The sequence below is a fragment of the Patella vulgata genome, chromosome 2 (genome assembly GCF_932274485.2).
Source record: "Patella vulgata chromosome 2, xgPatVulg1.2, whole genome shotgun sequence".
NCBI lineage: Eukaryota > Metazoa > Mollusca > Gastropoda > Patellidae > Patella > Patella vulgata.
In genome coordinates this window covers 13413246-13429175 of record NC_065880.2, presented here as the reverse complement: position 1 = coordinate 13429175, position 15930 = coordinate 13413246, and the positions used below count along the sequence as shown (strand labels likewise).

Sequence of the window (15930 nt, the reverse complement as noted above, 5' to 3'; positions counted from 1 at the left end):
TTTGTGAAATATTAGATGCATAGTTGAACACTTGCTATTTGAGCTGTCTTCATTAACCTAGTCGGAGCAGAACAGTAGGACGTTGATCTCCATTTCATTTCATTGCTATTCAAGTGCATGCTTATCCTGTTTGTAAAATTAAAGATGCACAGATGTAACGTGATCATATTCTGATGCATGGTTACTGATTTTTTCATTCACAAGTCAGATATAACTGTCCTAAATGGTTGTAAAGGGAATTTCTTTTTATGTTCATCTCCACACACACGGCAGGGATTGGAAAGAATATAACCCATGTAATGCAACAAATTACACATTTTGACGAAAATTGATAATCCTGAAATCAAATGAAGACAACAATTAAAGAAGGCCACACAAAGCGTGGAAGTATTTTTAGTATTATTATGGGGGGGGGGGGGGGGTGGATGGCCGAATGGTTAGCGCATTCCCTGGTTGTACATGACGAGGAGTAGGGTCGCCTGTCCAAAAACGTGGGTTTTCTCTGGGTCCTCTGGTTTCCTACCACTGCTAATATAAAGACCCTACACGCAAGCGAATTATTGAAATAAAATTGAACCATGCGTTGGTATCGAAATGACCTAGTATGTGTCCAGTGGAGTTAGCCCCATCTCTCTCTCTCTCTCTCTCTCTCTCTCTCTCCCTCTCTCCCTCTCTTTGTTATTATTATTTTTATTGTTATGTTTGTTAATTCAGGTATTCACCTGTTGGTGTTATGTTTGTTAATTAACGTGTTGGTATTATGTTTATTATTTTAGGTATTCACCTATTGGTATTATGTTTATTATTTCAGGTATTCACCTATTGGTATTATGTTTTTGATTATTGGTAAGATATTGTCTCTAGATGATCCAGCTGCTCTAGGTGAACGTCTAGGAATGTACATGGTGACTGTATTAGCCGGTCTGATTATACATGCTGTTATCATACTACCTTCCATCTACTTCATTATTACACGTAAAAATCCTCTCCGACTATTTATAGGAATTCTACAAGCTTGGGTCACTGCCTTGGGTACTGCTTCTAGGTATGTATATACAGTAGATATTTGTTTCTAGTTACGGGGGTTGGATGGCCGAATGGTGAGCGTGTGCGCGTTGAATCGTCAGATCTGTCGTTGAGTCATCTGGCATGGTTTCGATTCCCTGGTTGTACATGACAAGGAGTAGTGTCACCTGTCCAACCTTGTTGGTCTTCTCCGGGTCTTCCGGTTTACTTCCACTGCTACAAGACTCCTACGCATTATTGAATTATTGAAATAAAATTGAACCATATGTTAGTCCAGAAATGACCTAGTTCGTGTCAAGTTGATAATAAACTCCATTTCTTCTTCTACTTGTTGTTTCTAGTTAATAGGCTTACTGTCTCTGCTAGTTTGTTTACAAATCAGATCATCCTTATTTATCAACAGTTGTATTTATATTCACTTCCTTCAATATAAAATATCACTTCCTTCAATATAAAATTTCACATATCCATCAGTTTTAAAGATACATTATGTAAGATTTAGATAAAGAGCTAGCCATTCTTGCTATAATAGATCGAAAATAGATAATGTAAAATGAATAATTTAAAAAATTTAATTCAAATTACTCTATTGCGAGCGAAGATTTTAGCCTTTGAAGGTTTGACAAGACATGTGCAATAATTTCATCCAACGTATTGGTTGTTCGAAGCTAAGTCTCGCTCCTCCATTTTTAGCTTAAATCAAAATATGACTGAACTGTTCTAATCTATGTAATATCAGAGAAATCTAATGCCATCAAGAGTTGATTATGGCCTGGATAAGTTAATTAACGTCTAATTAATAATTTAGAAAACATTTCAGGCCCAAAGAAAGACCTGCAATAGGCAGATTTAGCTCTTGCATAATGTATGTTTAAATTTCACATCCATGAATATAAGTTTCCACTTCTATCAATGTTAATTTCCACTTCCATCAATTCAGTATATAATTTAACTTCTGTTAATATCAAATTTCACCCAAAACATGATGACCCATAATTAATATAAGATGTCCATATAATTGATATCAATAACATGTTAGACAAAAAATAGATATTGTCTATTGTGATAAATCTAGAATCCTGTAACACTATGCAGTATTCTAAACATAAGTCAGTTACTCAGGGTATCCCACAAGGATCTACTTTAGGACCGTTCTAATTTAAAGATATCATGGGGTCTCTAAATCAAAGCTTGTTTTAAGTATGTAAATCCAATACTATAATGTGAAGAAATAGAAAGTTGCAGTTCATAATATTGAGATGCGTTCACGTCCCGTTTTTCATTGAGTGATTTGATAAACATGACTACTTAATGCGGAAATTTGTCACTGTTCATAAGACCGATTTATCAAGGCACAAAGTGATTGCTTCTCATGGAGTTATTCTCGGACAACTGGATATTGGTATATGAGACGTTAAATCTCATTGTTTTCAACAATTTCTGATAATTACTATCAGAGTTATGGCCCTTGAACGATATGAAATATCTTGTGGTCACTCTAGAGGCTAAAAAGACAAGGAATCCTATTGATTCTATTTAACAGATGCTGTAGGCGCTCCAGAGTCTAACGTTATCGTCCCATACACTGTTCAAGCCTATTGATCTTAATCTTTTTCCAATAATTACTATCAGAATTATTTCCCTTGATCAGTTTCACTGTGAACCCTCTAGTGGCAAAAGTTATTTTCGGACTGATTTAAAATTGATATCTAATGTTTGATGACATATTGTCACTTGAATTTTATTGAAATAAAAAAAATGCTGCAGACTTGGCAAAAATTATCTTTTAGTAAATATATATAAGTAAGGTTGGTGTCAGATGTTTCATATAGTTATCTGTGCTATGCAAAATCTGTGGTGATTACCCCATATTTAAATACTCCTACTATAACCATTAACAGTATTGTGTAAAATGGTTGTTACTGTCTAATGCATTTTTACCCTCATAAAGAAACAATAGGAATTAAGGTTAATCATAGTGTTTCTCATGGCATGAAATCAACAAGATGTCTTTTAGTAGAATCTGTCAGACTGTGGATCATGATGGATAAGATTTAGTAGATTTTCGAGTTAAAAAAAAATTGATCTAGCCATTGGAAAGAATGAAGTCTAATCCTCAATCATGGTGTTCAGAATATCAATGGGCTTGGAATAAAATGTCAGTGTATAGATGGAGCATGTAGGATTTAACCATTGTAATGATATGACCAAATGCAGAACAATCAAATAAGAAAGGTTGTAATAGGATTTATTTCTTCACAGACATTATTCTGAAACTTCGGAAATCCATGCCAAAACCATCATTTGAATTAGTTAGACCTAGTGGCGTGGATCATCCACAAGACTATTTAGGCTTACTCTTTCTAATTTTTATAAGCTCACATTGAAATGTGGTCGTATATTTTTGTCACCCCAAGATGCTCTAGTGAATTAAATTATCCATGCCAAAACCATCATTTGAATTAGCTAAAACTAATGGCATGTATCATCTACAAGACTATTAAGGCTTACTCTTTCTAGCCACATTGCTAATTTATATATAAGCCCACATTGAAATGTGGTCGTATATTTTTGTCACCCCTAGATGCTCTAGAGGCTAAAATTATCACCTGATTCCGACTTTGTGATAAAATGTAACAGTTTTTTTCATGTGTTAATATGATGATAGATGATAATAGTTAATAATAATTAATAATGATTTTTAATGAAGCAATTTATTTAGTTTGCAACAATCTAACCTTTTATTAAACCCTGCTAAACTTAAAGACAATTAAAAATAAAAGAAAATGAAATGCAATAACAGTTTAATTAATAATGGAGAAGTGTTAGTTAATAATAATAATTTTAACAAAAAACGAACAGATCCTCCTAAACTTCAAAATATATGTAATGTAAGGGGAAAAAACCCCAATTAAAACTAAAAATAAAAAAAATGAAATGAAATGTAATTAATTAAACAGTGTTATTAAAGGGAGAAGTGTTAGTTAATAATAATTTAAAAAACAAAGGAATTGAAATTGGATTTATAGTCCTACAGTTCTTCACTTACAGTGTGCTTTGTGGTGATTTTTTTCCCGAACAGCCGCACTAGACCTACTCTTGTATCAAATTCCAACCGTCAAAGGTTCTGTTACGTGCATACCAATGTGTACATTGGACCTTGGTTTATCGTCCCATCCGAAGGACTATATGCTGTCCCTTACCAGACACTCCGTCCTGCACCACTGACATGGATGAACCATTCCAGAAAATCCTAATCAGGGGCGTAAATGTGGGGGGGTGTACCACACCAGGAAAAAAAATAGTCGGTCGCAAAATCAGTGCAGTCGGTCGCAAAATAAGAGCAGTCGGTATCAAAATAAGTATCAAAATAAGTATGTAGGTCTAAGAACAAAATTTCCCCCAGGTAGGAAAATAGTCGGTCTCAAAATAAGTGCAGTCACTGCAGTCAGTCTCAAAATTATGCATCGCCGTTTTAATGAAATAATGAGGTAAACAAATAATGCCAGAATAGATCCCAAATACTAGTCGGTTTCAAAATCAGTGCAGTTGGTCGTAAGATATGAGCAGGCGGTATCAAAATAAGTGCTCACTGCACACGTCACTCTACTCACGCAAAACTTTAGTATAAAATAACCTTGTCAACTGATCATGTTTGAAAAAAATGTTTTTCACCCCATGGCAAAAAAATAGTCGGTCTCAAAAAAAAAGTGCTCACCGCAGTCAGTCTCAGACTAAATGAATTAATGGGGTGTTTTCTGGCCATCAGAATTCTGCAAAATCTCTCCCCAAAGTCCAGGGCATTTCAGAGACCAAGTAAGCGCCCCATTGCGGTAAAGTACCCTCAGGCCCAGTCCTCAAAAATTAAAAGCTCAGTTACATATCGGCGCTCAATTCCATTATGCCATCATTCTTCAACTCCTTCTCTGTCTTATACTATCTCATCACTATCATATTCACAGTTACAGTGAATCGCCCAGTTAGTAGTACCACTAGTGAGTGAGTCGTGGGTCAAAAGACTGTATAGAATTGTTAGTTCTACTCTCACAAAACAGGCGATATTGACGATATTGACGAGAATTTGGATTCATTTGCCATGACATTGAATAAAATTGTCAGACCCAGTCCCAAAAATTAAAAGCTCGGTTACACATCTGAAATTTTTTCGCGCCTGCGGCGCTACATTCCATTATAAGATCATTCTTCCACTCCTCTGTTGTCTTATACTATCTCAGCACTATCATATTCACGGTTATACTGATCTGCCTAGTTATGTTAGTAGTACCACTGGCACTGGTGTGTGGGTTGTGGGTGTCAGGCTATACAAAAGTTCTGTCAACTCTTGCAAAACAGGCGGAATTGACAGGGGTAGATCTCGAGATTTTGTCTAATTGACTCACATTTCTGGTCCTCTCGTCCACAAGAATTTCTCCAAGCAATGACCTCAAATGCCAAGATATTGACTGAATATTTCAAAATTTTCTCGGGTTGCTCAGTGTTATAGGCACAATCATATATGACATAAACTTTATGTCAACTTAAATAAAACTGCTTTCCAGCGAGACAACGATCGGCAAACAACTATATAATTATACAATACCACCTATGTTCTACCGGGACGCTTAATGTTATAGCCAGTATTTTGTTGACATTCATTGTGGGGTGGAATTGTGGCTGGGGTGGCGCCCTAGATTTGGACCCCCACCCCTATCTAGATCCGCTACTGCACATGGCCCCTACAAAACTCGCACCTGTGGTGCTCGGCTCCTGACTGCGTCACTCGTACTAGGGGTATGGGCATCAGTCGGTCGCATTTTGGCTAAACGACCCCCCAAATGAACTTTCTCAATCAACAGAGCACTTGAGTATAATGACAATTGAAATATTACGTTTTTATCTGTTCTGAACTTAAATTCGTTTGTTGTTTTTTTCAGTTCTGCTACGTTGCCAGTAACTTTCCGTTGTTTAGAAGAGAATTTAAATATTGACAGACGTGTAACAAGATTTGTCCTACCAATAGGAGCTACTATAAATATGGATGGTACAGCTCTATATGAAGCTGTTGCTCCCATATTTATTGCTCAAATGAATGGTATAGACCTCAACTTTGGTCAGATTATTACTATCAGGTATTTATAATGTCTTATTTTATAAAATCTTTTTGGGGAGTAGTATTACACTGTAACCCAGGTATCATTTAATCTTGTGTATTTAGCCCTAATTTCTTTCACATTCATTCAGTATCAAATCTTTGGGTGATTTCAGATGATTTTTACGAATTTAGATTCGTAAATTAGTGCTAAATATGCAAGATTAAATGATACCCAGATTACAGTTTTAGGTATTTATAATATAGTCTCATTTTATAAAATGATACCCAGATTACAGTTTTAGGTATTTATAATATAGTCTCATTTTATAAAATCCTTTTGGGAGTGGTATTACACTTAATCCTGCGTAATTAGCCTTAATTTCTTTAGCCTCAAATCCTTGGGTGATTTTAGTCGATTTTATGAATTTAGATTTGATATTGAATGAATATTAAAGAAATTAGCACTAAATACACAGTCTTAGGTATTAATTTTTTCCACAAGAAAATAAATGTATCTTAATTTTGAAAAATATCAGATTCGAAGTAACCCACCTTATTTTTATAATTAGAGCAAGGCTACTCCTAAAAAAAAAAACCTTAAAAATTTTGTATGGCTTGTAAATGAAAGTTAAAATATGAATATCTCTGTGATGGATGAACAGGTGTCTTTCAAATTTTGCATAGAATCTAATTTGAATGCTCAATAGTCAAATTCTACAAATCAAAAATTTTTTTTTAAAGTGCCTCTTTATTGTAAATGAACTGATTGACATGGACCATATTTTCTTTTAAAGAACTTATTTCAGTGAATCCTGCATACACCACTATATACTATGATTATTTTGGGAAGAAATGCATTGCATTGGTATCTACTTCAAATCATTTTTACATATTATTTATTTTGATTATTAATGGTTCTGTTTGCAGTTTAACAGCAACATGTGCTAGTATTGGAGCTGCTGCTATACCCAGTGCTGGTCTGGTTACCATGGTGATGGTACTTACATCTGTTGGTCTTCCTGCTGATGATGTCAGTTTGATTCTGGCTGTTGATTGGTTTTTGTAAGTTCCAATATATAACATTGACATTAGTAGTAGTACCTGAAACAGTTAAAAAAAACTGTGCCTGAAGGTGTATGGCTATTACATTATTGAGTCCATCTGTCCTGTCTTTCCATCTTTTGGAAACCTGTAACTTTATTTCTAGAGAATGAATTTATATAAAGCTGAGAACATATCTTTATTATCACAGTCACTGACCAAAGTTCGAACATCAATGCTATCTGTCCGTATTTAATAGGTCTTTTGAAAATGTGTAACTTTATTTCTAGAAAATGAATTTAGATACGGCTAAGAACATATCTTTATTATCACAGTCACTGACCAAAGTTTGAACATCAGTGCTGTCTGTCCATATTAAATAGGTCTACTGACATCTAGTTGGTTGATCCTTTAAAATGAAATAACTTTATTTCTGGAGAATGTTGATAAAACTGGGGATATACATACTATCATTATCAGTCACCCGCTTAAGATCAAGTACAAGTGGCAATAAAACCTGTATATTTTTTATATACCTTCAGAGCTATCCATGGATATTTAATTAACCTTTAGCAATTTTATTTGTTGATCCTTTGAAACCTAATAATTTTATTTCTAGTGAATAGATTTTCATTAAACTTTGAACATACCTTTATTATCATACTATATTCATAGACACTTGCTCAGGTTCAAACTTCAGTGCCCTCTATGTGGTAAAATGGTCGAGAGCCAGACATTATATTGAAACAACAACTCGTGACTATGCCACTTGTGTTGTTTCAATATATTATGCAATGTCTTAAGGTCGAGATCATTAAACAACTTAAAATACAGACACTCGCATGTGCTTTGCAATGAAATATGTCACAAAGGTCCAAAATTTAAACTAGTATAAACCATTATCTGAAATAATGTTACGCCAACATCAAAGAATGACATCACATCTGTATTTTAAGCATATTTATTATACCTTCTGCAATCTAATTATCAAAATGGTATCCATCCTGCAATCACATAATCTGTTCTATGTTTTTAGGGACAGAATTCGTACCTCTATCAACGTATTAGGAGACAGTTTTGGAGCAGGTGTGGTGGCTCATTTATGTAGACATCAACTGGAACAAGATCAGCACGCTCCTATAGATGATCGATCCATTGAACTTGTAGAAACACAGTCCGATAAAAAACGTGGGAGCCGGATATCACAAGGCAATGGTGATACTACACATGATGAATAAATGTCGTACATGTGTAGGTCATTAGGAATTTATAACTAGCATCGTCTTTAAAAAACCTTTATTTGGTATAAGAGTCATAATTTTACATATGGCATATTGTCCTTTGATTATAAATTTTATCAAATGATTTTACAGTGTTTTTACATACAGGGTTTTAATTTGCATAAACACTCTACCATTATTTTTCAATCTCAGCGTTTGTAAAATATAACTTGATACATAAAAAGACATGAAGCTATATTCTATTTGAAGTTTGTTACTTTAAAAATGTTATAAATACGGATAAAAAAAACTTCTATTAATACATATAGGGCATTGTAAAAACAAAGTGAATGTTGTTATTTCTATTAAGAGTTATTGAAGCTAGAGAGTACATATGTGTAATTATGTGGTATGCTTTCTTTTTTTTTTTTAAGTTTCTTCTCATCGAAACATGTTTCCATACCATCTGCAAACATCTTGCCAACTAATCACAAAATTAATGGATACTTTTGTTCAATCTACTATAGTACACTAGCTTAAAGGACAATGTTGGTGCCGGTCATTATCACATATGTGATAGACATTCCAAATATAATTTGAACACAGAGATCATTGCTACGATAGCTGAGTAATACAGCTTTCCTGAATCGGAAGTGACGAATGCCAAAGGAAAACACGAGTCATCTCTCTATATAACTGACTGATGTGACGAGTGATAACAGATACACGGCCGAATTTCTGCTCACTAATAGTTCCTTCGAAGACAAAAAGATGTTATATGGGACTGTAAGAGGATACCTGACAATTCAATAAAGTAATTGAATGTCATTAGATAAGAGAACACGAGAAAAATAGAAATTCCCCTGTTTATATTCATTCTATACCTTATAAAAACATGGTAATGCACAGCATTTTTATGTTTTTCTTTCGTTTTCACTTATCTAGTGGCAGTCAATTCTTTTTAAGAATTGTCAGATATCCTCTCACAGCCTCACACAACAACTTTTGGTCTTCGAGGGAATTATTAGTGAGCAGAAATTCGCCCGTATATCCGGTATCACTCGTCACATCAGTCAGTTATATAGAGAGATGACTCGTGTTTTCCTTTGGCGTACGTCACTTCCGATCCAGGAAAGCTGTATTACTCAGCTATCGTAGCAATGATCTCTGTGTTAAAATTATATTTGGAATGTGTTTAACCAGCTCTATCACATATGTGATAATGACTGGCACCACTATTGTCCTTTAATTTTAAGATACATAAGTTAGTGTTGTAAATACATTAGAAAATGTATAATATTTTTAAGTAAAAACTGATTTGGCAAAGAGGATGTACCATATATTATTAAGCTTAAATACCATAAAAAATGAAAGTATTTTATGCCTGAAATTAATGCAAAATTTATGATGGGTCCAATTAAAGGAGCAATCATTTCATGATAACACGGTTGTCTACGATATCACGCTTGGTGGTAGTGGACGTAAAACTCTAGTAACGGACAAACCATGAAACCATAACGATATAGCGTCTCAGAATTGAAGATTGGGTTTGACTTATTACATCTTAATTCACTATTGTTGATTTTCAGTAATTTCATGTGAAAATAAATTCATTAAGTCTAATTATGTAACAACAAAAACCTCATTTTGTTTTTTTTACTATACCTGAACATTGATATGTTTCATAAATATTGTATCTGTGCAGTTTCATATAATATCCAGAAAGGTATAATGTATATTGTTTCGTTTACCTTGTAGCCCGTAAGATGTTTCATATATCCTATACCTTTAAGGATAAAATCATGTGTTACATATATTGTATCTTTGTCAAGATACAAGTTATGTTTCATATATTGTATATCCATCACAATGCAGTTCATATGTGTCATATATTGTATATCCATCACAATGCAGTTCATATGTGTCATATATTGTATATCCAAAAAGATACAATTCTTATGTTCCAATATATTGTATATCAATCAAGATATCAATTCATATGTTCCATTGTATATCCATCAAGATACAATTTATATGTTCCATATATTATTGTATATCCAAAAAAGATATAATTCATATGTTCCATAATATAACATTGTATATCCAAGAAGATGCAATTTATATGTTCCATATATTATTGTATATCAAAAAAGATGCAATTCATATGTTCCATATTATATCCAGGAAGATCCAATTTATATGTTCCATATGTCTATCGATCAAGATAACAATTTATATGTTCCATATGTCTAACGATCAAGATAACAATTTATATGTTCCATATGTCTATCCATCAAGATACAATTTATATGTTCCATATGTCTATCCATCAAGATACAATTTATATGTTCCATATGTCTATCCATCAAGATACAATTTATATGTTCCATATGTCTATCCATCAAGATACAATTTATATGTTCCATATGTCTATCAAGATACAATTTATTTGTTTCTTTTATATTTTATCCAATTTATATGTTTCATATATTTTATATCCATAACAATACAATCTATATATATCATTTATAGTATATCCATATGGATACAGAGAGAGAGAGAGAAATGGGGTTTAACGTCTACTTGACACAAACCAGGTCATTTCGGGACTAACATATGGTTCTATTTTATTTCAATAACTTGCTTGCGCGTAGGGGTCTTTAACAGTGGGGGCAAAACAGAGGACCCGGAGCTTTCCCATGAGGTTGAACAGGCGACCCTACTCCTTGTCACATACAACCGGAGAATCGAAACCACGCCAGTTGACTCAATGACAGACTTAATGATACAGCGCGCACATGCTAACCATTCAAACATCCAACCCCCTTCATATGGATACAATATACTGTAAATGGTTCATAGACTGTATAACATGTTTCAATTATTCATAAAAAAACAATTAATCGTTGTATATATTGTAATATATAAATCTTATCACCTATATCTTCATTTCCATAAATGCCAATGTTTGACTGGACTGAAGATACTTATTTTTCTGGTTTTTGCAAACCAACATTCCTTTTTTTTAACGCGCTTAATGTATAATGGGTGTATGTAGTTGTGGGCTGGAATGTAGGACTAGTCACTGATTAGAGCGGAAGCATCTTTGTATTAATACCCTTGGTTAGCTGTAATTCTTGAAATATCTGGTTTGTCGCATTAAACAATGTTGTTGTATGTTATATGGCATCAGTGTTCTTGTTTGTTGATAGAACTTGTTAAAAGAGCAGTAAGTAGTACATCTTCAACCAATATGAAGAGCCCCGGGGAAGAACGATCTAAGTCACTTTTTCAACAAACCCCAGTTAATGGCACCATATATGGTATCAAATTGTATAAGCTTTCTGTGGAACAATCAATTTCAGGTAAAAACGATCAGTCACATCGAACCAAGGCCCTTCTGAAATGGCCTCCCGGACAAATACAAGTCCATTGTATTTATTTGACCTTAATTTGGCTAAAAAGTGGAAGTCAGTTGTTGTACTGGTAATTATGATTCGTATTAACCATCATTTTGAAGTTGTAATTAAACCCACTCGCGTCAAGCATTCTCGTCCAAAAGTCTGTTTAGCCTTTTATGCGAAAAGACAAAAATGTGACTTAGATCGTTTTTCCCATTGACTCTTCATATATACCCATAGCAATTGATCAAGGATAAAGATTGGGTTGATGTAGAAGGATTTTTTTGTTGGCAGCAGACAGCTAAACAATGCTTTGTAATATTCGCTTTGGTTCAAAACTAGTAATAGCAGTATTAGATCAGAAAGCTTAATGGTGCCTTATTGTATGTCTTTATAAGCTTACATGATAAAATTTATAACTTTTATCAGTATTTTATTTGACATTGAATCTAAATATATACATTCTTTATGTACATAAACTTTATTCTTTACTATATTCAGTTATTTCAACTCATCTTTGTGTAAACATCTTAACCCTTAACCGGTCTTTGTCGACTATAGTCACCATAACATTATACAGCTAAGTGGTCACGGTCGACCGCAGTAAGAACCTTTTTTATAAGCCGCTTTTGAGTAATTAGTTTCGTATTTAATTGATATGGCCATGCATGCGTGTCAGACAGAAACTTGTCTTGTCAACATTTTTTGACAAAAACGTAATTTTTTAATGATGTCGGGAGGTTAATTAAAGACTGTGAAAGTGGTTGAAATGCTTATGAATGATTCCGACTCAGATTATATCGATGACACTGATTCTGAAGACGATATTTCTGATGAAAATGATTTAGAAAAAGAGAGACAACGTGCAAATTATAGATCAACTTATCCCCTTCAACTTTTTTATTGTTGTCAGGTGTATGTCACGTATAATTATCCAGCAGTAGTCGTTTGAAATAGGCATACAAAATATTTCACATTAGCCTTTATTTAGCCAGACGACTTCATGACGTCAAAATGACGTAGACCAGTTGGGGGTTAAATCTATTTTAAATTCAGCTATATATGTAAAGTTATTTTTGAACTTGACCTATCTAAGGTAACCTAAGGTAAAGTTATTTTAAAACTTGACCTATCTAAGGTAACCTAAGGTAAAGTTATTTTTAAACTTGACCTATCTAAGGTAACCTAAGGTAAAGTTATTTTTAAACTGAACTCGCGGTCGTTTTCTTGTTTATACCAGTGTACCTAATTGTGTTCAAATATTTGATGATTTGAAAGATAAGATAAATATTGTCTAATTTTTATCAGTACTTGTAATAAATATACATTTTTAAAACTGTTATTTTATATTTTTAATTTTTAAATGTTACCATAGAATAATGAAATTTTCTCTTGTGTTTACATATGGATAAAATATTATCACATATTAATTTCTTAAGGTCTTTTCAATTAGTGTAGATTAACGCTTATTTTGAAATTAACTTGAAAAATAATTGGAAGAATAGTGTTGTTTCTGAAAGGGTGCTAATATGTGGGTAATCAATCTATCATGGTTAAAGAATGTCAATTTTGTAAAATTACAACATAAAAATGATTTATTAAAAAATACTGAACATTTAATATCTTTAGAATATGTATTTTAAAATATATATAATGTAAATGGTTTTTCCAAAATATTTTTGAATATGGGTTTATTTTATAAGTGCTCTTTTTTACTCATTGTATATATTTTTGAAATGTATTGTCAACTTTTTGTGCTTGATTTTGTTTTGTATATTATTACTCTATAAGCTTTTAGAATTCTGTGTAGTATTTTTTGTACATACATCGATGTCAAACTGAAGGTTTCTTTTCCCTTCTGGTCATTTATTTTTAATTACAGTCAGAAATTAGAATATGTTTGTAATTATTACTAAACTGAATAAAATTACTGATAAATAGATTTCATTGAGTCATAGTCATTGGCCATCATTCAATTCAAGATGCATTATGTAAGAGCTAAATCTGTCTACAGCAGGACTTTTGTCTAGCTTCAAATGCTCTATAAATTATTATTTAGACATTTATTCACATGACAAGCCTATTATTAACTCTCTAGACTATCAAATGACTGAGATATTAAGTGGATTAGACAATGTCTGTGATGTTTTCACTAAACATTAAAATGGAAAATCGATACTTTCCATGTTTGTTATTGTAGCAAAGGTAATTCACAATCGGGACCATTTATGCTATTTCTTGTCAAAATTTCAAACATTCATAACTTCACCCAGATTAAAATAATTTGATTGAAATTTTCAATATATTGATCTATCATTATCTATTTTAAATTATTATAACAAGAACGACAATGCATCTTTAAGAGAGAGAGAGAAATGGGGTTTAACGTCCATTCGACACAAACCAGGTCATTTTGGGACTAACATAAGCCATGTCAGTGAATATTTTCTGTTTTCTGAAAACATAGGCATAAACTACCAAGTGAGAGAAATGGGGTTTAACGTCTACTTGACACAAACCAGGTCATTTCGGGACTAACATATGGTTCAATTTTATTTCAATAACTTGCTTGCGCGTAGGGGTCTTTAACAGTGGGGGCAAACCAGAGGACCCGGAGCTTTCCCACGAGGTTGAACAGGCGACCCTACTCCTTGTCACATACAACCGGAGAATCGAAACCACGCCAGTTGACTCAATAACAGACCTTATGATACAGCACGCACGTGCTAACCATTCGGCCATCTCCCCCCACAATGCATCTTTAAAGAGGATCTGTTAAGCTTCAATGATAATAGCAGGAAATGTTTTGAAAATGTATGTAAAATGTCAACCATCATATTACTAATGCAAACCACACCTAACTATAATAGTTATGTCATAAAGAGCTTGTTAACCTTTTAACCTTCATAATTATATTTAACTTTATTCCCTGCCTCCCTATATCCTTAATATAAAATCTGCAGCAAGTGCATTAGACTTCTATTTTATTGCTTATTTAAAGTAGCTAAGTCTCTAACTCAATATCATCCAAAGTCTTTGACAATGAAAACACAAATTATTTGTCAATTTAAATCAACATTGATGTTGTGATCCTACCTGGAAAAGATGGCCTTCTGATATCCAGTATTTAAGACAAGATAAACATTTTACCATTGGTACATTTTTCGTGTACCATAATCCGTTTCTGTGCCATTTGTAACAAGGGATTCGAAGAACGAGGCTAGACATATTCCACAAGTCATGTCAAACGGTGACACTATGTTCTTATCTGGAGAGCATGTGCAATAAGTACTATCGGTATAGACTGGAATAACCAGACGCTAGAGATTGCCATTTGATTGAGACTTCTGGCGTATTTCGCCGAACATAACTTATTAGAAAGTATACTAAAAACAGAAACGATTGAATTTAAATCAGTTTATATACATTCATATTACATTATTATATGCGTTGCGACCCATTTGTGTCCATTTCCAGGCCCCAAATATTAGCGATTTAGCTCCTTTAAATTCCAGTTTCAAGGATAATTTTAACATATTAATAAATAGTTTACTTCAATCAAGCACACTTATAATGGTGAATAAATTTTATGTTTTATAAGGGGGTTCAGAATGAAATTTCAATAACGGGCAAATATCAAATTAATTCATGGTAGAAAATGGAAATAAATCAGTTAATGTTTACATTAAGTTAGTAGAGACTATGGAAACCCATTATTTATGTAAATGTTAGAAAATGAAATGAAATGAAATGAAATGGGGTTTAATGTCCTACTGTTTTGCTCCGAACTGGGCTAATGAAGACGGGCATACGCCATACAGTGTGCTATGAGGGAAATTTTGCCCGGACAGCGGCACTACGTGCATGCCAATGTGTACACGGGACCTCGTTTTTTCGTCTCATCCGAATGACTAGACAGCTGTCCTTGTCAGGCCCTCCGTCCTGCATCCCTGACAAGGGGGAACCACGCAGGAAAATTGGGATGAACTTTCTCGGCCAATGCAGGGATCGAACACCCGACCTCCAGGCTAGCGAGCCAGCGCCTTACCCACTAAGCCACCGTGATCCCCCGTAAATGTTAGAGAATTAACGAGAGACTTTAAAATTATGGATGGTGTGGTTAGGTTAGTAACAATTATATATCTTTAAT

The 15930-nt window shown here is 33.6% G+C and overlaps 1 protein-coding gene and 1 long non-coding RNA gene across 4 annotated transcripts in view; both read left to right on the top strand.

Annotated features, from left to right (window-relative positions):
* Positions 1–8993, top strand: part of LOC126810411 (excitatory amino acid transporter 2) — a 45479-nt gene extending 36486 nt beyond the window's left edge. For 2 of the 3 annotated variants that reach the window (XM_050535461.2, XM_050535463.2), the window contains exons 7-10: positions 812–1045; positions 5961–6155; positions 7046–7180; positions 8196–8992. In XM_050535461.2, coding sequence (XP_050391418.1) covers positions 812–1045; positions 5961–6155; positions 7046–7180; positions 8196–8397 — 766 coding nt within the window. In that variant the 3' untranslated portion in view covers positions 8398–8992. Of the gene's footprint in view, positions 1–811; positions 1046–5960; positions 6156–7045; positions 7181–8195 lie in introns of all 3 variants that reach the window. The other variant, XM_050535464.2, reaches the window with a different exon arrangement.
* Positions 8994–9069: 76 nt separating this feature from the next.
* On the top strand, positions 9070–13722 carry LOC130010716 (uncharacterized). Its single transcript, XR_008785995.1, has 2 exons — positions 9070–12886; positions 12929–13722. It is a non-coding gene; the product is annotated as an uncharacterized LOC130010716 (long non-coding RNA).
* The last annotated feature ends 2208 nt before the right edge of the window (positions 13723–15930 follow it).